Source organism: Ixodes scapularis, unplaced genomic scaffold (assembly GCF_016920785.2).
Source record: "Ixodes scapularis isolate PalLabHiFi unplaced genomic scaffold, ASM1692078v2 PGA_scaffold1__304_contigs__length_218370807, whole genome shotgun sequence".
Classification (NCBI taxonomy): domain Eukaryota; kingdom Metazoa; phylum Arthropoda; class Arachnida; order Ixodida; family Ixodidae; genus Ixodes; species Ixodes scapularis.
Genome location: NW_024609846.1, coordinates 78,342,235 through 78,366,656, shown reverse-complemented (window position 1 = coordinate 78,366,656; position 24,422 = coordinate 78,342,235). Strand labels below are relative to the sequence as shown.

Sequence of the window (24,422 nt, the reverse complement as noted above, 5' to 3'; positions counted from 1 at the left end):
AGTGAGAGTTCGCTGTGCTCCACATAGATGGCGCCACTGAAAAAGAGAAAACCGAGGGGGACACAATCCGGTCGCTCATTTGGCTGTCGTTTCCCCACCTGTCTATCTTACACCCTGCCCAGGATATTTCACCTCAATCAACGTTGCCTTGAATCGAATGGTCTTAAACGATGACGATGATAACAGCTTGGCTACTTTTGACTACCAACACCATCTAGAAAAATATTGCTCAATTTTTACAAAAAAAAAACATTTTCAAATTTAAAAATGCATGTGGGTTAAATTATGTTTATTGTAATTGGTTCATATATTAATTTGTAGTATTCAATACTATCACACTAGACCACTAGACCCTGTAGGTGACGCTTGTCACCGCCCATTTTTAAGATGTTAGCACAGAAGGTTTTAGGCCTATTCATTCATTTTACCCAGTTTCCTGTTTCCTGTGTTTCCTTGTGCCATTCCGGCCATTCCATAATTTAAGGTTCACTGTTTTTCCGATGCTTTTCACCTTACTTTTCCGGACTTGAGACGAACAGATTTCAATGAAGGAAATCGAAATTCCCAGGCAAGAACAATGCCGAACTTACTGAACGTTACTTGGACTTTTAAGGCTTCTCGGTAGCCCGCTGACGACCACCAAAGCGAAGGGGGTAATAAGCGGTCATGTGCTTGTACAGGCGAAGCGTCGCAAAGTTTCTCGCGCTCAACTATTTCAACAGATATATAGGGTTCGGCACCACCTATTGGGGGATCTGAGATATCAGCCACATTGGCTGGTAAGTATCACTTGTCAATCATGTCTTTGTTAAGAACTTCGTTATGGCATCGACGCCGGTGGACCGACGCACTCGCGTTTGACACGGCATCGTTTCATGTACGCGACTGTTCCAAGAATGGGCAAATTCGAAATGCTTTCTGACGCTTGACGAAAATAACAACAAACGGTTTGCTTCTGCGAGCCCTTTCGAGCTTGGGTGATTTCGGCTAGTATCGCTGGGAGACATGGTTTCAAGAACGGTATGCAGGCCATCGCATCTTTAAAGTAATTCCGTACTGGGAACTCCCGTTGATGTAACGACAATGTTTGTTGATGCTTTTTGTATGCACCATATTTTACTGACTGCTCCGGTTTTACCCTGTCAGATGTTTCTGCTTCGACTTGAGCAGCTCCCCTCCCCCCTTCAAAACATTTCCCATAAATAATTAATTCGCTGCAAATTACAACAGATAGACAAAGGTCTCGTTTTAATGAAGCTGTGCGTTAAGAAAGCCATCACTTTATGTGCCACAACCTTCATTCATTTGAATGTGGCCACGTCTATTCACAGGATGCCTCTTGGTAACATAATGAAAAGGGGAACAAAACTTGTACAAATACTTTTACTGTCTAGATTGCGCCATAACATGCTCATTCCGCTCAACCGTGATCGTCCAGGACAGCGGTTCTCAAATCTTTGGATCTTATGGACCCCCGACCCACTCGGAGGCCAATGGGGGACCCCCAGTGCATTCTGCGTCAGAGGTCTTGTGCGATAACATAGGGGTGCCTTCTTTTAGAGTTTCTTTCAAGAGCGTTCCTCCGTGAATGCTCTTGAGGACTTCTGGGGGTCCACAAACTACAGTTTGAGAATTACTGGTCTAAAAATAAGATATTCTTAAATCCGCTTTAGACAGGGCAACTTTCCCAGCAAATTCGGTGTTGCTGACAAAGGTTTCTTTAGCTTTCCCTAGATCCTGGCTCCGCGACACAAATTGCTCAGATCGCGTCTGGCTCGAAACGGAGAAGCAACTCGGACAACTCGTAGATGTTTGGAGCGGCAGCAGCCATTCTGGGACGAAATATTTTCACGTGAACACCCCTGTGGCGCTGAGGATGACAACTAAAGACTTGGTTCTGGTTTGAAATAGATTGTTTTTGGGCATAATCCATTTCAGAAAAATGAGTTAATACTCTCGACATCATTTAAAGATATAAAAACACATCTATAATGCATAACTATGTGTCTAAATAATCTAAGAAAATTAAAATTGAATGATGATGGCAAATGATAGCAATTCGGTTGCTGCGTAGTAACGCGGGTGACCCGTATTGCTGATGTTGCGACGTCAAGTTAAATTGCCCCGTCTTAAGTGCGCTTGGGTGCTAATGCTCAGATTGTTTTTTTTATAAACCCTATGTCTTGTCTTGGAAGAGTCAGGGCTACGGTAGATAGCTCAAAGACTGGTACCAGTAGGCTTGCAATAGCCACACTTAAGTTAAAAAAGCAAGCAGTGACAGCAATTTATGAAGCAAGAGCTATGCGAATCGATTGCAGAGGTCGCGGTTCAATCTTAGCTGGAGCCATTGATTTCATCACGAGTAGCAGGCAAGCGCGGAGGAAGCTTGCTTATAGTTCTAGTGTGCCATGGTCAAGGTCTAATTGCTAATGATGGCGACACGCATATATGTGACTCGTCATGGTTCTAAAGGTGTCGGGAATGTGTGAACTGTGATATAAACTCGTCTGTTCTTGCTTGCATCCCTGTAGCAAGCCACAACCTGTCGCAGACGTAAAGCCACTCTGAAGGTTCCAGCCTCAATTTTGACAAGCGGTGGTGTAACCAGGAATGTTTTTCGAAGGGGGGGGGACTAAAGTAGCTGGTATGTCCATGACTTCGGGCGCGGAGGGGGGGAGGGGGGGGTCATAGTGCTTGTATAATATAGGGTCAGCTGGATTTCAAGGGGGAGAGAGGGGGGGAACTGAAGCCTCATAAGCCCCTGCCCCTGGCTACACCCCTGATTGGAAGGTTTTAGACGGTGTATAGACCAATGGGCGTGTAGGTCGCCATTCTTTGGACAAACCTCACTCAGCATGCTGGGCACCTATTCTGTTCTTGTGCAGTAACCTGCTAGAGCATCATGCTGCATCGCAATGTTCCCCCATTGCCCAACGGCCCGTGGCTTCTACCGCCTTACGTGGTTCTGACACCTCAGCCCCAATTAAACATGCCCCATCCAAGGGGTCTATCGCGGCAGTCTCCAATGGGGTCCCCCAGGGCATCGCCTAGCCCGTACGCCCGACCGTCTCAGCAGCCGTCTCCCCGGCCAGCACCCAGGCCAGTTCAGCAGCCGTCTCCTAGGCCACCCCAGAGGCCATCTCAACAGCCGTCCCCTCGACTGGCTCCCAGGCTGTCTCAGCAGCCGTCTCCCAGGCCGGCTCCTGGGTCACCTCAGCAGCCCCGTGTCCAGCAGCACCCTGGCTCTCCTTCCACTCCAAGAAAGGGGCTCAAGTAAGGGTCACTCATAACTTAGCTGCTGTGCTCAATGCAAGACAGTATGACTTTTTGGTACGAAATTTGAGCTGGCAGGCCCCTATCTGTAGGAGTGACCATAATATTTCACTTTCTTTCTCTTTCAATCTTTATTTTATTTTTTTTTCTATGCTAACAACTTTATGTGAAGCCTCTGACAAGATTGGCTGCTTTAGTTTGAGCACATTTTCTTTTTCATCTCTGGTTCAAAAATTTTGCTGCCAATGTTGAACTAGCTATATCTTTTCACGACAGGTTTGTAATCTTTGCCGATTGTGAATGTTCCAGTTACAACTATTTATCTAGATATTTACGGGAGCAATATCGGATGTGAGCCAGCTGAAGAGCATCGAGCCATGACTGCTGACAACAGCTTGCCATGTTCAATCTGTGTATCTCCTCCCTGCCGGAGTGAGCGAGCAAGCATGGATCCTGCCTTGCTCAGTGCAGAATGCATGTGCAACCCTGTAGCCAAATCTGTACCATATACTGACAGTGACGTCTGCTACGAACTTTAGAGGATCATTATCTACACCTGAAGTTACAGAGGTGTATAGGAAAGCAGGATCGTTTTAATGCCGCACAAAAGCAAGCAGTGAAACTATCTTCTAGAAGTTTTCTTAGTGAATTTGATCAAACTTGCAACATTGTATAGGGTCGGCAAGGAGCAGGACACGGTAAAGACTGTAAGAACTTGAGAGTGATCAGTAAGGAAATGTGTTCATGTCATGTTGCAACTTTTTGGAGACAACGGGAGAGAAACAGTTTGCTTATACATTCCAGGCTGTACACTGACATGACACATATCTGTACTTGTCTACATTTTTGTGCATGCACACAGAATTTCAGTGCCAAAGCGGGCAGCATCAGTTCAATTGGGGTGTGTATATTTAACTCTTATGTTGTTTCTTTGTGACATTTAGAGATATTGTTACAAATTGAAAATGGTAGATGAATTAGAACCGAAAATAAATATTTAATGAGGTGAACTTGTGTCTACAAACTTGAAGAGAAATGTAAACCAGCATCCTGCAACAGCAATGCACGTGACTTCCCTGAAGCAGCACATTTTGGTGCTTTTACGCACATGGTATGTTCAGGAATGTTCCGAACCAGAACAAATAATGATAGCTGAGAAGGAGCTGGAACTTTTTCCAGAAGGGTATGGATAATAAACGAAAGAGCCACGTTGAACGGGGTTGGAACCTTGTTACCTTTTGTGGTAGCTGCATGGGCTGCCAAATTCACCACGCGCGTGGCAATATATTTGATCGCAGATGTTATACAAATCTCTGGAATCTTTTAATTTTAAAGAAATATGGGCAATTTCGAGAATATCAGCAACATACAGATGATATGCTAGCACAGTTCAGGATAAATAGTGTCGTTCATATCAATGGTATCCTCAGCGATACCAAGTGACCTTGAATACTGCTGCTCTTTCGTGGAAGCTACAATGGCCGAAATACCTAGTTCACTGAGTGCCTACATGTGGCCAAGTTGATGCCAGCAATGATTGCAGAGTTAGCAAAGCCAAGATGAGTGCATTACAGGCGGCTCACTACCCCATAAATGTAATTCCTGCTAATCTGTTTCGCTGTGTGCAAAGAAGAGCTTCTGCACAAATGCAGTGGCATGATGTTTAACCGTCACCTTTGCTCACTTCATTGGATTACTCTTGGCTTTTATGCAAACACCTTTAGAACATTACCAGGGGATCTACATGTTTTACAGGTGGTTACTCAAAACCGACATGAGGTCAAGGTCTATGATACTTAATTGTTTGTGATCCGCATAAAACAGCACAATGCAAAAATGGTCTTCATATGGAGCATACACTTTATTCTTCCCTTGGTGCTAACCTGTATTTGATGCACCATGTTTGCTTTGCAGGCGTCAGTTGGATCCGATTGTTGTGGAGGACTGTCCGTCTCCAGAGGCCAAGCGCCGTCCCCAGGGATACTCTGCTGGGGGGCAGCCACCCCCAGCGAACCGAGTCAGTCTCATTTCTGTTTGTCATCTTGTGGTGTCCAAACCTGCACTCAGCAGGAAGCCTTCATCCAATAAGCACAGGGTTCTATACCCGTTTTCACTTCAAGAAAAAAGCAAGTTTTGCGCATTGTTCGTACGTGGCGCAAAGTACTTCTTACGAGATTTGGTTGTCGGAGGAAAAAGCAACGCTTTTGGCATTTGGAGCGTGTACATCTTGATAAGGTAACATATATCTCATCTACAATTCACCTACATATATCTTAATTCTTCACATAAAAGGGGAAATCAATAATGCTCCACAAGGTGCTATACTTTTTTTACTATGCTTGTGGAGGTGAAAACGGGTATAGCCTCTTCAGATGTTTTAGTCCCGTTTTAGGCAACAGAGGACAGACCGACAGGCCTGCTGTTTTTGGTTTTTTTTTGCCTTATGTGATGAGCAGCGTTTCAAGTTCCTTGTAGTAAGGTCGCAAATTTCCGTCTAGTGTATTTTTTGTGCACAGGAGTGTGATCGTTGTGCTAATTGCACCACACTACAGCAAGAGGCTAATTTTGCTACATTTGAGTGAAATATGGGTAATCTGTGCCAAGCTTGTGCCAAAAGCCCATTTTCGTTGTTTTTCAAAACCAAAACTAATTGTTCGGTAGATTTGGTTAGAGAGGAGCTTGAAATCTCTGCTTGCGAAGGCACCACCTTGCAGTATTTACAAGTAGTTACCTTGATCCCAGGAGAGCAACCTCCCTCTATACTCCGTTTCACATTATGTTGTACCCCAGCGAAGGCTAGAAGTGCGAGCTCAAAGCGTTGGCAGTTGTTCTTATTGCACGAGAGCTTGTGCCGCCGAGATATGCCCCAGACCAAGGAGCTCACGCTTGTAGCCTTTCCTGCGGTACATCATAAGGTGAAATAGAGTATAGAGCTTTCAGAAAAAAAGTGCATGAGCTAGTGACCTTTCTAAGGAAACAACATCACTTGTGTTTGTTGCTGTTGGCCTTGCAGGAAGCAGAGTGCAGCACGAGCAGCGGCAGCGGCACGGTCACAGCTGCCAACGAGAAGTGGGCCAAGGTGTCGGAAGGGATCTTGAGGCACTTCATGGAACGCCGGCAGTCCAAGGAGATGTACAGTCAGAAGATGGCCCTGCGGAACAAGGTCTACAGGATCCTGCAGCGCATCTTTCCGTGTAAGTGGGTTGGCCTGCGCTTCTCTGTGTGAAGCAGTCAAAGAGAAGGGCTGCAAGTCCTTAAAGCTTGATATGAAACTGCATGAAACTAAAAGTGGCATGTTTGTATACTCCACATGATATCATGGATCTTGTTACAAACCTTAGCAGTAAAACTTCTACATTACCAGCAGCTGTATTCATTTTTGTGCTGTGTGTTGTCGAGGCTCATTGTAGTATCAAGGTTTCAGATCTCCATATTGAGCCACCTCTCTGCAATATTCTAATTTCTTGCAACTATAAGAAGTATGGCTGGGCATCTTGTAGGAGCCATAATGAATAAGAAGATTAAGAAAGCTATTCTTCCTAGAAATGCACTTTGTGCTGATAACATTTTCAAACTTTTGACTACAAGCTTTGTTTGGGAGCAGTGCATCTATTACTCAAGCAAAGGCAGCATCCCAAGAGATAGCCTGAGAGATAGTCCCACAAGTGGCAAATCAGGTGAAAGAAGTGGATAGACAAACTTTCAGTGATTGACCTGAAAATCTTGAAAAAATGCTTCCACTGGATTCTTACCAATGGACGCATACATTAATTCAAATCATTGCTACAGTGGGTGCAGTTTAGACACAAAAAGTTGTCTTATCGTCATCCGGAAGCTATGGAATGCAGTGCAAGTGTCTGCCTGGAAGCGTTATCTAGATAACAAAAGTTTACAGCCTGAAAAAAGGTTCATGCATCCAGTGCATTAAGGGATGATACACATGCCCTTGTGGTTCTTTTCTCATAATGTCAGCAGAATGGGTGAGGATGACTATGTGAGAGATTACAATATAGTCTTAGAGACTTGCAGCATCCTTGAACTACTTTCTATTTCAAATGCCGTTGACCTGACTGTAGGGACTTCCCATCTTTTGGTGTTTTTTCAATAATGGGAATTTCAACAGAAAGTAGGAAGAGGTATTCAGTACGATCATAACTGATTGTATATACCTGACGAAGTCAATAGTCTGGTTGTCTTTGTTTTAGCTACGTGTAGTCTCTTTGTTGAGCATCCTTCAACTGTTAAAAGTTCATTAAAATAACTTTTTAAAGCCAGGTTCTCTTAAGTGGGAATCACATCAAAGTTTTGAAAAGGGAACTTTGTTTCCTTGTGCAGTGGCATAAAAATACCAGCTATAAGATGGATAGGCAAATCAGTTCGAAAAGTTCTACAATAGTGTAAGTTTCCAAAGACACGGTTAAGAAGGAGACAAGACAGTGCCACTTGCTACTATTCTCTGAAATTTATTGAAAAACAAAAACATTGTAGGGATCTGCATTTTGAAACTCGACTATATATTTAGTGTTTTTCAGTCAATTTTCGGTGCAAGTAGCAAGCGGCAGCGTCTTGTTCTCGTGTTTCTGTTTTTGGCGCACTACTTTGTAATGCATGTTAAATAAGGGCCCTAGGCTAGCAGTGGTGCCGCACTGGCCAAGTTTCATATCTGCGGCAGAGACACGAGACGCCCGTTGGGGCTGGCTAACTTCACACTGTCTAAACAAACGCAGCACAATTACAATTGCTGTCTTTTATCGCTTCCAGTTTTGTCAAAATCTTGAATTTGCTTGTGTCTTTTCTAACCCGTGCCGCAGTGTGTGGCCTCTATGTGGTGGGCTCCTCCGTGAACGGACTGGGATCCAACAGCAGCGACATGGACATGTGCCTAATGCTCACCGACTCGGAGGTAAGGCCTGCCAGTGTGAACCTGGCTGCTAATGATGACCATACTCGACAAAATCCCTTTGGAAGGATTAATGTTCACTGTGCAAACATTGGTCCTCATAACTAATTATGTTTATAAGGTAAGAAACCTAATAAACTTGGATACAGTTGTTTTTGTATCTTGTTTGCCTACTCAAGCACTTCATTCTCTAGCATATTAGGCAGATAAATTCTTTAGGACAATACTGTCCCATCGAAGTAATGTTTGCAGATTTCGCCTTTGAGGAAGTGCACGCTCGCTCTGCATTAGGAGGCGTTATTATCATTCTTGGACAGTATTGTCCTAATGAATTTATCTGCCTAATATGCTAGAGAGGGAAGTGCTTGAGTAGCAAAACAAGGTATAAAGACAATTGTATCCAGGTTTGTTAGGTTTCTTACCACATGAACATCACTAATTACTTTCATACTTTTCGGCCACAAGACGTTTTTGAAACATAAAGAACTGTTATTTGTACTGTCACAGTTAAAGACAAATCTCTCGTTTTCTTAAGGGAACATGCAGCAGAAGAAAACATTTTTTTTTTACTATTTACGATATAGAAATTATATTATTATATGTTTTGGTGCTTAATCTTCTCTTGATAAATCTGGTGTAAGATTTGATATAGCTTGTTTTTTTGTGTTCTCGATGCAATCTACGTGCAAACAAAACCATATTCTTGTGCACACGTGTGGTGTGGCAACACAGTTAAAAGAGCTTAGTAGTAAAATAGACTACCGTAAAATACCAGGCAAGCGCCCACTCAAAATTTAGAGATAATCGCCAAAAAATGGGGAATGGGTGCTTGTCCGGTCATCAGTTTTACATTTTAATGTACTGTGCATATTTTCTAAGATCTTACAAATTTTGGAATGGGCGCTTTAAGGGGTATTTCAACGAAATTTGAAATATTCCCGTCATTTTCAAAAATAGGTTGAGTATGACCCACAATATCCGTAACTGACAATCACACGTTTGTATTTTGAGCCTGGTGCTGTATTTTTCGTTATAAACGGCCCACTCTGGCAAGCGCTCGGAGAAGGCCCAGCGGAGACCACGTGACATCCAACGCAATCGTGACGTAGGTCGTCTCAAGACGAGCAAAGCTACGGCGAGGCTGACGTCGAGGGGATGGCCTAGTCGTTCCAGCCACCGAAGCGGACGCTTTTGTACGAATTTTGAGTGACGGGTTAATCTTCTGTAATCTTGTAGGGGGACAATAGCGACTTCTGCGACACACAAAACGCATTCTCGGGAAGAGGGGAGTTCCTCCTGCCCCTCTTCTCTCGTCGTGGCCGGAGACGAGACAACCTCCGTCGCTAGCTGTCAAGGTTCCTAGACGGGCATTACAAGCGAGGCGTTAGCGACATCCACCAGGTGCTCTTTGCTAATCGTTTGATTTGATTTAAAATTCCTTTTCATGACTTTTTTAACCTGATATTGGTATGTTTGATGTGATGCTGCTTTTTTGAACACATATAGACCAAAAAATGAGCGCCGAAATTTCGTTGTAGTATCCCTTTAATGTGGAATGGGCGGATGCTCGGTATTCTACGGTAATTTATTTTTTTTCAAACCATTAAATGCAATGAACAACAAAAATGTGTGCAATGCCTCTTTCATTTTAAAATAATTAGAAATAGCAAAAATGCCATTTCAAGGGGCAAACAAACTTTTCTTAAATTTTTCATAGATATAAAAAAAAAAAAGATATACATTCAGATGAAACCTAAATATGTAGTTGCATCATACATATTCTGCATTATACATATTTTAAAGTATGTGCATGCCAATTTTGGTTGTGATAGGACAATATTAAAAACAGAAATTCTTGTCCACAAATTATGAAGATGCTCCAAAATTACGTAAAAAGAAAAGCTCTTTCGAATGTTACCATAGATGGGTAGCTATACACTTACACGGTGCTGAAAATATTATTTAGTTAATAAATTCCGATGAAAAATTGAAGCTACAAAAGACTGCAATAGAGAGGAGGCAGCTAGGCCTACTTGTCAACCTAAATGTCGTGGTGGGCGACGTCTCAACTTGAAAAACCACGCAGTGAAAAATGGGTCAAATTCTACAGGTCTTCAAATATGTGTTTAACTAATTTCGTGATCATAACCAGCACTAATTATTTTTATCCATCAAACATAAATATTAAAATACAGTAATCCCTCGTTATAATGAATTCAACAGGATGGCAAAAAAATTTGATATAAGCCATAATTCAATAAAAATTGATGGAGCCAAATAAACAGTGCCAGCAGCCTTGAAAGTGGACAGGAACACTGCAGAACACTCTGACCGTATATTTAATCGAACAAACCTTGGTTATGAACGTCCCACAGCAGCTTTACTGAGTAAAAAAATAATTAAGTGGAGTTTGCCGATAATTTCATCCGGGCATCAGTTCTCCTCCAGGCATTGCAAGAACACTGTTTTTGCCGCTGCACTTTCCTTTTTGTTTCGAAGCAGCCGCACAATGTTTCGCATCTCCACAATCGTCGGTGTTTCCCAAGGTGCCTCTCGGGCATTGCTTCGTGTTTACCCCGGCCGCACGCAAGGTCTATCATTGCAGCATCCATGGCAGGAGCAACAAGGGGAGCATTTGCATGGGCATGCGCGAACGAATCAAAGTTATCTTCGGCGGTTTTGCCAACCTGTTTTCACGCACTTCTGTAGAGATCGTTGAAGCTCTGGAAATCGTGTGCCGGCTTAGCAAGCATGCTCACAAGAGAAAATCCGACATGTGCGAAGCAGTTGGTGATCTTTCACCTTCGGGTCGCGGGCACGCTTTCTTCTGCATGAGGAGCTTCTTGAATGCATCCAATATGCCTTAGATTCTACAAAATTGTGGACGATGCCGGAATGTTGAATTCTTTAGCGATTTTGTACTTGGACCGGCTATTTTTAATGCAAAAGCATTAAAGGAGGGAGGGTGCCACGATTTTAAGATTGAAAGAATTTACATCTCGTCATTTTTATGTTGTTTATCGTGTCCCGGAGGAGAGAGAAAACATCCCCTTCATTAAAAAATGTTGCGATTCTGCTGCATAATTGCCAAGCAAAAGTCTAGCTTTTTCCGCCACCTGCAGCCGCCAGTGGCAGCAGAAGGAACTACGATGAGAAGCTTAAGTTACCTTGCTCGGCTCTAAGCTGCATCATAACGCCCGTTAATGTCAGCAGAAAGAGGGAGAGTAAGCGTCCGAATGACGTCACTAGGGAGTGGGACCAGGTGTGACCTTGAAGTGGGAGTGAGTTGAGGGGTACCAGAAATACCAATACATTTATCTTTTTTTTACACAACAACTAGGACACGCAGGCGAAATCCATTTTTTATACTTTACTTTAGAAGGGCTAGAGGGCAACTTCCACAAATGTTTGACCGAAGTTCAGAAATCGTTTTACCCCCCTTTAACTGTCCCATGGAGTGAAGCCAGCATTTTCTGTAGCAGCGAAACGAGCAAGAAATTTCCATTGGCTGAGACGCGTCATGTGGCTCCATTGAAATGGTGTCATCGTTGCTAAGGGGCCGACCGAACTGCTGGTGGCGCAGCGGGAAGGGGGGATGCGAATATGCAGGGGCCTGACGTTAGGCCTAACGCTAGGCCTATCGCTACACCTTGAGGTCTATTGTTGTCGATTAGTACGCACAGCTGTCTGACGTGATGGAGGGGGACACAGGTATGCGTCCCTCCCTCACATCGTCAAACCCGCGCCGCCCAATCGTATGCTCAAGGACGACGCCGTTTTTGAGGTCGTCCTAGATGTCGTTCTCTAGGCATCATCTTAGACGTCATCCTTGAGGTAGTCCTAGTCATTTTTGACGTAGTCCTAGTCATTTTTGACGTCGTTCTAGCGGTTGTCTTCTAGGCGTCATTCTCGATGTCGTCCTAGAAGTCATCTCAGACATGGTCATTGAGGTCATCCAAGAGGTCGTCCTCGGCATCTTCCTGGATGGACGCTGTCCTTGACGTCGTCCTAGAGGTGTCCTAGATTCCGTACTTGGCGTCGATCTCTAGGACGTCGTCCTATACGTCGTCCTAAACTTTAATACGTGTAGAAACATTACTCTAAAACATTTCACCCGCGGGACTATCATGCTTTCGCCTTCCTGCCCTTCAGCAATCTTAAGTGTCCTCCTGCAATTTTCTCAACCTTGCAGATCTAAGGCGCCAATCACACACTTGTGACCGAGTGCGACCAAGAGAGACAGGCCAGTTTTTAAGCCTCTTGCGACGTGTAGCCTCAGCAGTGCTTTTCTCTGACCAGTCTCCGACAGCGTTGCGAAAAAATGGCGGTCGTCTCTTCTCTGCTCCCTTCTTTCTCTCTCGCTCCTTCAGCGCTCTCCTCCCTTTCATTTGCTTTTCACCTCTCCGGCGCCTTCGTCGCCACACCTCTGGCCAAACTCTCCCAATATACGGCTCTGGGCAGCATCGGCCATGGGTGCCATCTGTAGTGTCAGAACGTTGACCCTGCTCCCTGCCCGCGTCAGCACATCGGCATGGAAAGCGGCGCTCTGCCAGCTGTCCGTTTTGTCAGTTTTCTGTTTGCCTCGGTGGAGAAGGGAAAGGGAACGCAAGGGTCTCTTGTGCACCTCTGTGTAGGCTTGCATACTTTTGGCACTGCAGTCTTCGTAATGAGCGTGGTCGGTTGCCGATACACTTAGAATAACCCGGTTAAAAATGTCGCATTTCGGTCAAGACCACGTTGATTTTGGACAAAAGCAATATAATTAGGAATGATATCGTTATAATGAGGAAATACTGTATAATAAAATACCATAAAACCCAAAATCACATTTTTTGCAAAATATTGCAGTTTTTCGACTCTCATCTCCCCTTAACAACACTTTTCCTTCTGCGTTTCTGTGAGCATCAAAACATATTGAAGAATCCCCATAGGCTAAAGTCGCGAATGGGAGCGTTTATGCACGTTACAGTTACAGTGCAATTGCAGTCCTTTCACCGAATTGTCCACAGTAAACTCCTTGCGCATTTCACCATATTTTTAAGCACAGAGCTGGCAGTACATAGTTTTCGTCCCAAACTTAGAGCTATAGTTACCGATAGGACGGGAACGGTAAGGAGGAGTTCTGGTTTTGCCATCTCCAATGCGAGATTCCTGCCTTTGTTAAAGGACACATGCAAAGGAAAAAAACATTTTTTTACAGCTTAGATGGAAAAAGGATGTCATAAAACAATTTTACAACGAAGAAAAAAAAAATTTTAGAGCTATATTTACAGCGCTATACGAATTTGTAGTTGGCGCCGGTGGGAGCCGCCGCTGGTCACGTGTTAGGCCTGCGCGCCGCCGCCGCACGCTGAACGTTGTGCAAACACCGCTTCAGTGCGTTTCTCCACACCGCTGTTGTGGCACAAGCTTGTCTGCTTCGGTGCGCCGCCGCCGTGGTCTGACCGGCGCACAGGTCTATCATGTCTACTTGCGCTTTTTCTGGAGTTTCCTTCGGGCTCTAAAAGTTACCTATTAATCTTAGTTTTTATTATACTTCAAGCAAAGATGAAATAGTTACTTTTAGACGCCATACGAAGCTTCCGAAAGAGCGCAAGCACCATGTGATGAATAAGGGCCAGTCACGTGATAAATAAGGGCAACTTTTCCGCGGCGCCAGCGGGCGCCAACTACGAATTCGTATAGCGCCGTAAATATAGCTCTAAATTTTTTTTTTTTCGTTGTAATATTGTTTTATGACATCCTTTTTTCATCTAAGCTGTTTAAAAAAAATGTTTTTTTTTCTTTGCATGTGTCCTTTAACACTGCGGCGTCTCGTGAGCCTCAAGCGCACATGTGCAGCCAAAGCAAAGCAAAATGCAGCGAGAGCTTGCGGAAGGTGTGGCGATCAAAAGAGACGTCTGGTCGTTCTCTCTTATCGTTAGCTATAGCAGACGGCATGAGTCCATACTCTGTTTCACCCCACGGCCAATTGCAGCGGAGGCTATGAGCCATCGTAGCCAATCCAAGGCCATGTGAGTGTTACGTGACCTTGGAGACGGGTGCAGTGACGCGCGGAGAGCGTATCACGTTCTACGTTCAGAGGGCTGGGTTGCCCGGAACGGCTCATACCATCTGCTGGGGTCAGATTTAGGTGAAACGGAACATAATGGCGGCAACGACGGTGCCACCGCCGTAAAACTTCGGACGCCGCTCCGTCGTAGAGTGCTTGGGGGGGGGGTTCCATAACTGAAGTGATCCGGTATTGCTGGCTCGCATGGTGCGTGCCGCAAGCGCCCGGCCCTCGCGGGCCCTTGCTGTTGCAGGTGTCCTCTGGTTTGAATGGTGACAGTTATTTGGCTTTCAGGTGGACCAGAGGAATGAGGCCATCCTGGTCTTGCGCCTGGTGAGCAACAGCCTGAATCAGGCCGGTAAGAGCTCTCCCGGTGTCGGTCGCGGTGAAAGCTGTCCGTAACACGCTCCACCATCGTACCAAATCATTTGAAATGGAGACGAAGGTGTCAGAAGTTTTCTTTTTACCTGTTTATAAAGGGGTATAGAGCGTGATGTACGAGGCTGATTAAGAAATTATCCGCACTTCGGTTATCTTAAAACCCCTGCTGGCCATGTTGTCTTATCGGCAGTCTTTGTACAAGCTTGCTGTCTATCCAGTCGCTGCTATGCAAATTCGAACGTGTTACGTGTTAGGTCAGTTCAGTTGTGACTGAAGTGCAAGAAACAAAGGCTTCCTCACCTGTGATTTGCACAAGGGCCGGGTGCACGTTCACGACCCATTCTGCGAACTGATTCTGTAGGATAGAAGAGTGGCAGTGGATGAAGTGACAAATCATTTGCAAATGAGCCAAGGCTTTGCCTTTGGAATAATTCATTATGTGCTTGGGTTAGAAAAGGTTTTGACTAATATATATTCTACAGCCAGAATGCGGATTATTTTTTAGTACCCCTCACATTATGAGGCGTCCTGGTTTATGCAGATCTAATACATGCAATCTGATATTCAATGTCTTTGCTGAGAGATGTGAGCTATGGGGAATTGTTGAGATTGATTTAGGTCTCCATTACAGGTTGCGGTGAATGTCATGGCAAAATATCTTTTCACGGGAGCGCACCTTTGAAGATCTGCTTTGTGCAATGACGCTATTTTACGTTTCTTTAACAGTAGGTAGTACTGAAAAACAATTTGCTATCATAACATAGGAAACAAGCTCTCTCATTATTTATAATAAAAAGAAATCTTGCACAGCTCCTAGTGTTTAGAACCAGCGAAATATCATTGCTGCATCATTCTAATGAACAAAACAGTACCAAAGTCATTATTATATAGAATCACTCTATACAAACTTGAGAACGTACCTATGAGACATTAGCTATACTGAAAACAAAGTTGTATTTTATGCCCACAATGTGCAACATCCAACATTACGTGTAGCAACCTGCCAAAATGGGATTTCGCATGACACAAGTAATGTTTGAAAACAAGCTTTTAAACAGACGACACGGAAGACTCTCCTTCCATAGTGTCGTTACTGGCGGGATTCCGGGGCGGCCGACGGAAAAAACCCAATTCCCTGGCCTCGCTCCAAAAGCGGAGAGGAGGGGTTTTTCGTAGCAGCGTCCTAAAGACAAGGTTGAAATGTTTGCGAAGTGCTGCCCTTAAAGCTATCAGATTAAAAGTGGGAAAAGAGAAAAAGTCAGTTGAGTATTCTAAAAGTATGAAGCATCCAAAAGGTAATATGGATGCTTAATATTACTTGCTTAGCTGAACGGGCTAGTATTTTTTATTGCTCACAATATCTTCTTAAACCTGCTTTCTAACACCTTCAAAGCTTGTAGGCCACTCTCAGAATCTCTCAAGGCAAAGTTATGACTGTTCGAAACCTGTTCCCAAAATTGCTCCAGAGCTACCTGCTAGCGTAAAATACCGCGGAAGCACGCACTATTAATATTTCCCAAACTTGGAATTTCTAAAAATTATACCTTAAGTGCCTGATCCGACCGGACAAGCGCCCGTTTCTAGATTAACCCAGTTTTCAGTGGAAGTGGGGTTGGCACTCCCCCAGTATTTTCAGTGGTAGTATACTTCTATCTCTGCTGAAGATGCTCGTCCAGTCACAAACCTACATACAAGTGATTACAGCTCAAAGCTGGGACGGGGGCACTGTGCAAGCAGCTGCTTGTCATGTTAACAAGCTTTCAGGCTGGCAGTTCTAACACATACATCAATAAATTTAAAAACTTGAATGATTTTTTTTGTTTGTTTGTAAGAATAAAATTAATCTTCTAGAGGCTATGTTTTCTGATGTCACAGCGGGGTTTGAGAGTTGACATCGGACTACCGTTTTTCTGTCCTGCAGACTTTGTGACGAAATCAGAGATCATCTATGCCAAGGTGCCCATCCTCAAGTTCAGTGATAGGGGCAGGTGAGTGCCATGATATCTCGACTCAACGCTTACCTGCCATCAGCCTAGAATTAGGCAAAAATGTGATATGAGCGACGTTTTGATGTGCTAGTGCGAAAAGTTTGGAAAGAAACTACTAGAACCTTTGAAATCTTGGGCGTGTTAAAACGTAAGTTAGTTTTTTTTTTCCTCTTCATCATTGTGGCACATCATTCCTTGTCGGCTGGCCTAGAATGCCTCAGCGAGCATGTGCTCTGCTTTTAGAATAGTTCCAGCTCACTTTTTCTCTTATATGGTCACCAGCCACTATTTTGTCGCAGCAATGATTCTGCTAGAGAACAAGCAACCGTGGGCAGCTGCCGAGCCATCAGGGAAAGCGCACTGTGCATCCATACCCTTATGTAGAACTATCGGGTGCTAATGAAACATAACCTGTGGAGTGCATGGCTTCTGATATCTGCTGCACCACCTGGAGGACCTCTGGGTAGTGCAGGAGTTCCAGGGACTCTCTGGGGGGTACAGCATGTGTCAAAAGCCATGGGCTGCACCATCCGTTTTTCATTACGTCCCAATAATACTCGAAGGCAACATAAGGGATAGGAAGTGTTTTATGCTTCTCTAAAAATGGTAGAATTAAGTTACACATGCAATTCAGTTTCACTAAATGGAGGCATTACCATCTTTTGTCGCTTGCTGTCCTTAACATTACATTCTCAGCTGCGAGGAAGCGTTGAATAAAAAGGTCATGGCCCATGGAGTATCTTTGAGCTAGAGGTTCCTGCCACTCATCTACACAAAGCTGAGTAATAATCTAACTTCCAAAGGCTTTGCACCCTATCATTTTCTGGGTCAGCTTGAAAATATGCGGAGACATGCCATGCGTACATCATTCACGCTTGCCTCATATTATTCCATTTGGGCCAAAACCTTGTGCACTCCGTGCATGAAAATGGCAACATACAGTGAAAATTACTAGGGTAATGAAGCTGCTCACGCCGCACTCGTCGAAAAAGGTCTCGCGAAGAGTAGTGCTGCCCTGCACGCCAAGGCGCTGTAGACAGGCCGACTTAGTGTAGTGTCACTCGAGAAAGCGAGACGGCCACGGGACCCAGAAGGTTGCATCCAACGCCGCGCATGTTCTTTGCCCGGCCCTTTCAGCGGAGTGGAGATAGATCTGAACATCAACAACTCAGTCGGCATCCGCAACACTCAGCTGCTCAACTGCTACTCGCGCCTGGACTGGCGGGTGGCTCCACTGGCCCTGGCAGTTAAGGCATGGGCGGAGCACCACGGCATCAACCAGGCCAAATTCATGACCCTGTCCAGCTACTCCCTGGTCCTCATGCTCATACATTACCTCCAATGTGAGTGGCCATGTTTCCTGTCTATGTAAGGTAGCAGTTTGAGAACCCAGTAGCAGCTCCGTTTCCAGCCTTCTGCCGGGCTTCGGCCGTGCGAGGGATGAACTGTTACCAAAGGTAAAAAACTCGCGCCTGAGGCGGACTATCTACTGCAGGGTGCTTAAAGGGGCCCTGCAATCATATTTAAGCGTCTACCTTTTTTGCAGTTTCCATGTCCCTCGGTGTTCGGGCAAGCCAGCGGGCACGGAGAGAGTAACCAAATATCAGTGCGTCATATTTTAACCGAACGGCGCAAAAACCTCCTCCCCCGACGGGAGCGACCCGCGGTACAGAAAGTCCGCAAAATGTGACGTCTTTGGTCCTGGGCTTACTACTGGTCCGAGCCGCTAAAAGCTTCCCTTTAGTCGAAATACAAAATATAAGTGGCGCAAACCGTTTCAATTATTTAAGAAAGTAGTTTTTGTTCACTATTTTAGATCAGAAAAGAAACAAATGCAGTTTATAAAGTACGGAAACAAGATATGACCCGTCGACATACCCGCCACCAAGCGGCGGAAAAAACGGCGCATACTAGAAAGGGCTATACTTCGTTTCAGCTTCGGTCCGAGCGTGGCCGATGTTATGAGCCGAAGGGCCAATCAAACAGCGATAGAGGCACAACCTCATGGCGTGCTCTCTGCAGTTGATAGGACCAGTTGTTATTCGCCGCCTCTCTGTGCGTGCTCCTCCGCCGGCTATTCTTATCAAGTGCAGAGAGCACACCATGATGCTACGCTTTTTGTGGTGTTTGATTGGCCCTTCGGCTCATAACATCGGCCGCCCTCGGACCGAAGCTGAAACAAAGTATAGTGGGATGAGGTGCCGATGAATGTCAAGCGTAGAAAGGTCCCAGATGTACACGGCGGCGCTGCGGTCGTATACCGGCTCGAGGATCCGACCGGTTCCGAGCGTTTCAAAGGCTATCGGTGTGGGCTTGGCTGGCGATTTTCCATTTGGCGGCATGGCAGCGCGAAGTGGCTCCTGTTCTGAACTGATATTTACTCCGTGTTTGCTGTCGTTTGTGGCCCATGAAGTGTTGTGCCGAATTAGTCTTTAATCGTGTAGCAAATGCAATGTGAGCCGCCCTGGCCGCCTGCTTCATGCAGCCTATCCAACACGTGCTTTAATGGCGCCCTCTCGAGCTGTCGACACAAAGTGCGGCAGCTGTGAGCACTCGATGAGCTCACTACCCCTCCTCTAGTTCACGGCCACTCAAGCCAGGACCTACAACGTCATGAAGGAGGTTATTTTTTTCTTGTTTTTGTAATTCTAATTTGCCTACAACTTTTAAAATAAAGCGAAATTTGAGAAAAGTTTCATTAAGTTACTACGCTCAGTGCACTCAGGATTGGTGCAAATTAAAAACCAGTCAAAAAGTTGTTGCAGGGCCCCTTTAACCTGCCAACGACTATATAGGTGTTTGAAAAGCCAGAGATCAGTTTGACCTATGGCACCTCGTCTCATTGCTGAAAGAGGGAAATGTAGCTAGTGAAGTAAAGTCAACAAAAACATAAGCTTGCTCTAGGGACTGGGATGGTGTTGCAGAGGATAAAACATAAATGTGAAGTTTGCATTATTTAATTTCATTTTTTTTTAGTCTTTCTTTCTAGCAGCAAATCTCCAACACTTTTTTGTATTCCGGGCAACAAGAACCACACAGCTTTCAACAAACTTGGGTCTAGTTGTTGCAGTCCACTACTTTCGGCATAGGAGTATTTAATTAGTGTAGATGCACTGGCCCAGTTTCTTTGGACTGCATTGACATTCAACTGCACTACAGATGAATGCAACCTTTTTCGAGCCATTTCATATTCGCTTCCGTTTGATGATCATGGCTGCAAAATGCGTTGAAAGCACGTCGTTATGGTCGCTCATCTTGGCAGTGTCGTTATGGCGACGTTTCTGTTCCCACTCCGGCCTCACGGGTACACCTTTTCTGTTTTTTGTTAAATATACTCCTTCCAATGACTTCTCAAGGCTTTGGGTCGTGGTGTGGTATATTTCTTTTATTGTTATGTTTGCAAGTGCTTTCTGCCTACAACGCTGGATTTGTTCGATGCAGGTGGTTGCCGTCCGGTCGTGCTTCCCTGCCTGCAGAAGATGCTGCCTGTGAGTGATATCTCTTTGCCTTTTGCTTAGACCTCCGAGATGAGATCAACCGCTACGAGCCAGCCATACAGCTGCCTCGGTGGTTCCGAGGCAAAGCCCCGGCCTGCGTATCCCCAGGTGGTGGGTTCAAATCCAGGCCAAGGTGCCTGTGGCATGACGGAGGCTTATTGCGGAAACGAGATCTTGGTCACGTCAAAAGATCCCCCGGTGGTCCAAACTAACTCTCAGTCTTCTGCTGGGGCGTACCAGATGGCTTTCATCGGTTGGCACGTAAAGGCCCCAAATTTGAAATTTTTAACCTTTTGGAGTCATGTGTCGGGTGACCCCCTACAAAAAAATATTCAGGTTCTGGTCAAATGTCGGGGTTCCCCCGACAGCCCCATTTCTCCTTTGCGGTCAGGTGTCGGGCGCGGCCCGACAATTTCAACTTGCGCCATCTGTCATCGGGAATGTAAACTAGACTTTCTTAGTTTCTTCGCCCTCCTAAAGGTGCCGCAAGTGACACTACACATTTTTGTTTTTTTGCGAAATGCGCGGGCGGGAATGTTGCGCGCCCTTTTACGAGTTCAACATGGCAGCCTTTACTCCGTCCACATTTTACGGAAAGGCTTGTGACTCAAGGGACAGTGAATGTGATTTTAGCAGAGAAAACACCTATGATCCAAAGAAGGCCTCTGAGATAGTCTCTTATGGGTCCTCAGAGAGTGACGGTGACAGCACCGAAAGTGATGAGGAGACGTGCGCCAACGCCGTCGCTATTTTTTTTGGTTGCTGGAAGTGGGAGTCGTCAACAGCTATATCCTCTTCTGCCTCGAAAAAATCAGCCAAGGCGAGCAAGCGCTGCGGCACCTCACGTTTCGGAAGGCATTGATAAAGGACGTTGTTGGAAATGTCCGCAACCAGACAAGGAAACGGGGGCGCTTTTCCGATGGAGACTGCGAAGAGAGACTCAGTGGAAAGAACCACTTCATTTATAAACTCGATGGAAGCAAAAGCAAGGATTGCGCCGTCTGCAGCGACAGAAAAACCAAGGGGCAACAGCGCGAAACAGTGTTCTACTGCAAAACCTGCACTCGTCAACCTGGCCTGCACCCTGGCACTTGCTTTGAAAAGTACCACACGCTGCGCAAGTACCGCTAGCATTTCAAGAAGTGAAAGCACCCAGGAGAATGCAGAGTTATTTTCAATTGAACATATCACTATATTAAAATAAAAACGTTAAATTTGAAGTCACTTGCTGCTTGCATCACTTTTGCATAAACTAATTCTGACCTGAGGGGCCAACGAAGGGAAAACTCACATGACCCCAAAAGGTTAAGACCAAACGTCCCTGGCGTTGGTAGCATTGCCCTCTACCTCAAGCACGGGGTGTGCCCGCCGCAGAAAAAATTCCAAGAGGAGGATGTGCGGAGCCTGAACCTGTACGAGGAGCTGCCGGCATTCAAGTCCCACAACGAGCAGTCGCTGGGGGAGCTGCTGCACGGCTTCCTGTGCTACTACGCCCGGCAGTTCAGCTTCTCGGACAGCTGCATCTCGGTGCGGCTGGGGGACTGCATCCCCAGGGCTGCCGCCATGGCTCACCGGTCGCCCAAGAACACCCGGCAGCAGTGGAAGTTCATCTGCATCGAAGGTACAGTGCGATTCTCTCCATTGCCGGTATCACCGGTTCGCCGGCAGTCGTGACTCCAGCCAACCCCCGGGGCGGTGAGTAACCCACATAACGATGCACTCTTTTCTGTCCTGGCCAGAGCCTTTCGACCGCACCAACACGGCCCGGTCGGTGTACGACTACGCCGCCTTCCAGCTCATTGTGAACACCTTCAAGACCAGCCTGGCTCGTCTGGAGGCCACCCACGACCTGTCGTGCGTGCTGCCCACGTCACGCTCCCCTCCGAGCTCCCGCTCCAAGTGAAAGGTTGCCGGCATCCCTTCAATGTCGTGCCCCGATAGGAACTGCAGTTGTGCTCATTTCTTGCCCTCAAGTTCGGGCTCGCGTAAAGTTTGGCCCCCGCCGACGTTGGGTCGACGTCGAGCTGACTGTGCGCCGACCCACATGTTGATGGGTTGACATCGGGCCAACCACGCACTGATCCACGTGTGCCAACTTTAGTGATCTCGCCCCTCAGTGTCAAAGAAAGTTGGTGCTCTACAGGCACCTGGCTGGCACTGGTGAAATATTTCCCCTCTTTTATGGTTTTGTGAATGGTGTCAATTGTATCGTTGGTACAATTTTCTGAAAGGCTCAGTACAAAAGATGCCATGTGGAAAGGTCTGAAGTGTTTGTGGCAGGCTGCAATGGGAGTGAGGGAAGGTGGTCCCTAGAGGCTGTCAAGTTTCGGCTCATACCTGCACTGCCTTGAGGTGTGAGCTGGGATACAGAAGTAGGAAAGAAGCTTTTTATGAATGGAGTGCAATGAACTTTGAAAATTTTGAATGCTGCTTTTGCTAGTTAGCATCTGCTGGCAAAATGCAAGGTTCTGAACCAACTTTTCTTTTTTTTTTTTTCTACTGTCTTGTTTTCATAATGCAGCCTTTTCTAGAAGCCTACTCCTCAAATACTGAGAAATTGTGAATAGAGAATAAATATAATATTTCATAACCTTTCATGTACTGTGATCTTTTCAGGACATTAGATGTGACTGAGGTCATGGCTACAAGGAATCCTGTTAAAAGCAGAGATAAGTCGAAGAGTCTTGCAGCAAAACATGACGTCTTGGGACCTGTAGCAGCATATCATGGGTATTGTAAATGCTACTCCAAAGTTCATGTGTTGTGAGCCCGTCTTTGTACCAGGGCAACGGATGGCATCAAGGGTGCATAGATAGCAGTATCATTGATAAAATTAAAATTTGACGAAGTTCCTACCTAGTCCACGGTAGGTTTTGAGGTCTTCGAAATGACCTTCATAAGTTAACATTCAACAGGTCCCTCACACTATGGCTGTGAACTGGTGAGGTGATATGAGGGATTTTGTTTGCTTAGCATATTTTATAACCATATTTATTTAATGGGCTATTGAGTTCCTAATAGGTAGTCCCCAGATACCTTTTGGAGCAAAGTGCAGACTTCATGCTGCCTAGATACTTTTGCCAGAAGTCGCACTATAAGGCATAGGAGCATACTCTACCGTTCATGGTCATGTGCCATGGCAAAGTATGTTTACAGGTGCTTCGTTGACTGCAGATGTGTGGTCAACAAACTAGATCTGTTGTTTTAGAAGGTTGGTCCTTGCAATAGTATGATTCAGTGCATGCAAAGCTCTCCAGTGCTGTCGTGGAACAGAAATGTGCCCAGGTGCCATGGAACGATGTGCATCTGTTTCATGTCTGGTTTTCACCCTCTTTGCCGTGTCCCAAGGGTGTGATTACGGCGGTCAAGGAGACCTTGGCCTAGCGACAGTTTGAGAGTCCATGTGCTGGCTAGGCTCTTATCCCTATGGATGTCTTTCACTGAGAAAGCGCGTGAGTTTGACAAAAGCTTGGACCGGTGTTCCTCTTTACAGAAATCTTGAGTAGCCAGACTATTATGCTGAAGGTGGTGTTGCCAAAACCAATCAATTTATGGGCAGCTGTAAGTCGGCCACTTTTACATGCAACTAACCTGTTGTGACATCACAAGTTGGCTGTACTTACAAACTCTTGGCATTTCCCATTCTGTACAAGAGGCTATCGAACAACTTCTGTGCTGGGACGTGAGCTCTCGTGATAGCATTATTCCCTACTTCCAAGTTTCGAGCTTGTCCTATCCTGTCCTGCTTGGGACAGCATGAAGGAATGTCCAAGCAAAATGTGAGGGCAGTCAAAGCTGGTAGGAATAAGTTGATAGAAACCTCCCATTTCCAGCGTTTCACCCTGAACAAACTCTCTCGGAGAGATGTTAGCTGAAGGTTCCAGGTTTTCCTTCAGGCATGAGTAAATGTCAATCGAAAAGTTTCAATCAAAAGGATGATATGTCGCAGCTAGTTAGCACCGTGACTGTAATCAAGCATTTGTTATTCTTTGCAGTCGCTGCACTGCAGTAGTATCCCGTTATTCTGCCCCTAAAAGATAGCCTAGAAAGGCACATACCAATTTTTTGTTTTGCACAGTAAAGGCCAATTTGATTCTTTTTGCATGGTATTTGCACTTTATGAAGGGTGAATAATCTTTTAGAATACCATGGCGAAGTGGTTGCTTATGGCATTCACCTCGAGTCTTATTTTGCTATTCAAACCCCCCTCTATAATGTGAAACAAGTCTAGAAATAAAGCAATAATTAATCGCGGTGTTACATCAGCCTCTGTTGGACAAAAAATATTTTTAAAAAGGATGAGGGCTAATTTTTAGGATTTATGAAGTTCA

At 45.4% G+C, this 24,422-nt stretch overlaps 1 protein-coding gene across 1 annotated transcript; it reads left to right on the top strand.

Moving 5' to 3' along the window:
• The first annotated feature begins 422 nt into the window (after positions 1–422).
• On the top strand, positions 423–22,681 carry LOC8044096 (poly(A) RNA polymerase gld-2 homolog A). The gene is made up of 11 exons (XM_029983040.4): positions 423–779; positions 2,886–3,273; positions 5,188–5,290; positions 6,287–6,467; positions 8,085–8,176; positions 14,520–14,583; positions 16,528–16,594; positions 17,732–17,937; positions 20,036–20,082; positions 21,466–21,712; positions 21,831–22,681. Exons 2-11 carry the CDS (start codon positions 2,903–2,905, stop codon positions 21,992–21,994), a joined length of 1,542 nt encoding a protein of 513 aa, XP_029838900.2. The 5' UTR covers positions 423–779; positions 2,886–2,902; the 3' UTR covers positions 21,995–22,681.
• Positions 22,682–24,422: the final 1,741 nt, after the last annotated feature.

Excerpts from the sequence above, each read along its gene's own strand:
- LOC8044096 (XM_029983040.4), top strand. The coding sequence starts at position 2,903 with ATGCTGCATCGCAATGTTCCCCCATTGCCCAACGGCCCGTGGCTTCTA. Across the intron at positions 6,468-8,084 it reads CCTGCAGCGCATCTTTCCGT|TGTGTGGCCTCTATGTGGTG; the intron begins GTAAGTGGGTTG and ends CCCGTGCCGCAG. Across the intron at positions 17,938-20,035 it reads GCTCATACATTACCTCCAAT|GTGGTTGCCGTCCGGTCGTG; the intron begins GTGAGTGGCCAT and ends TGTTCGATGCAG.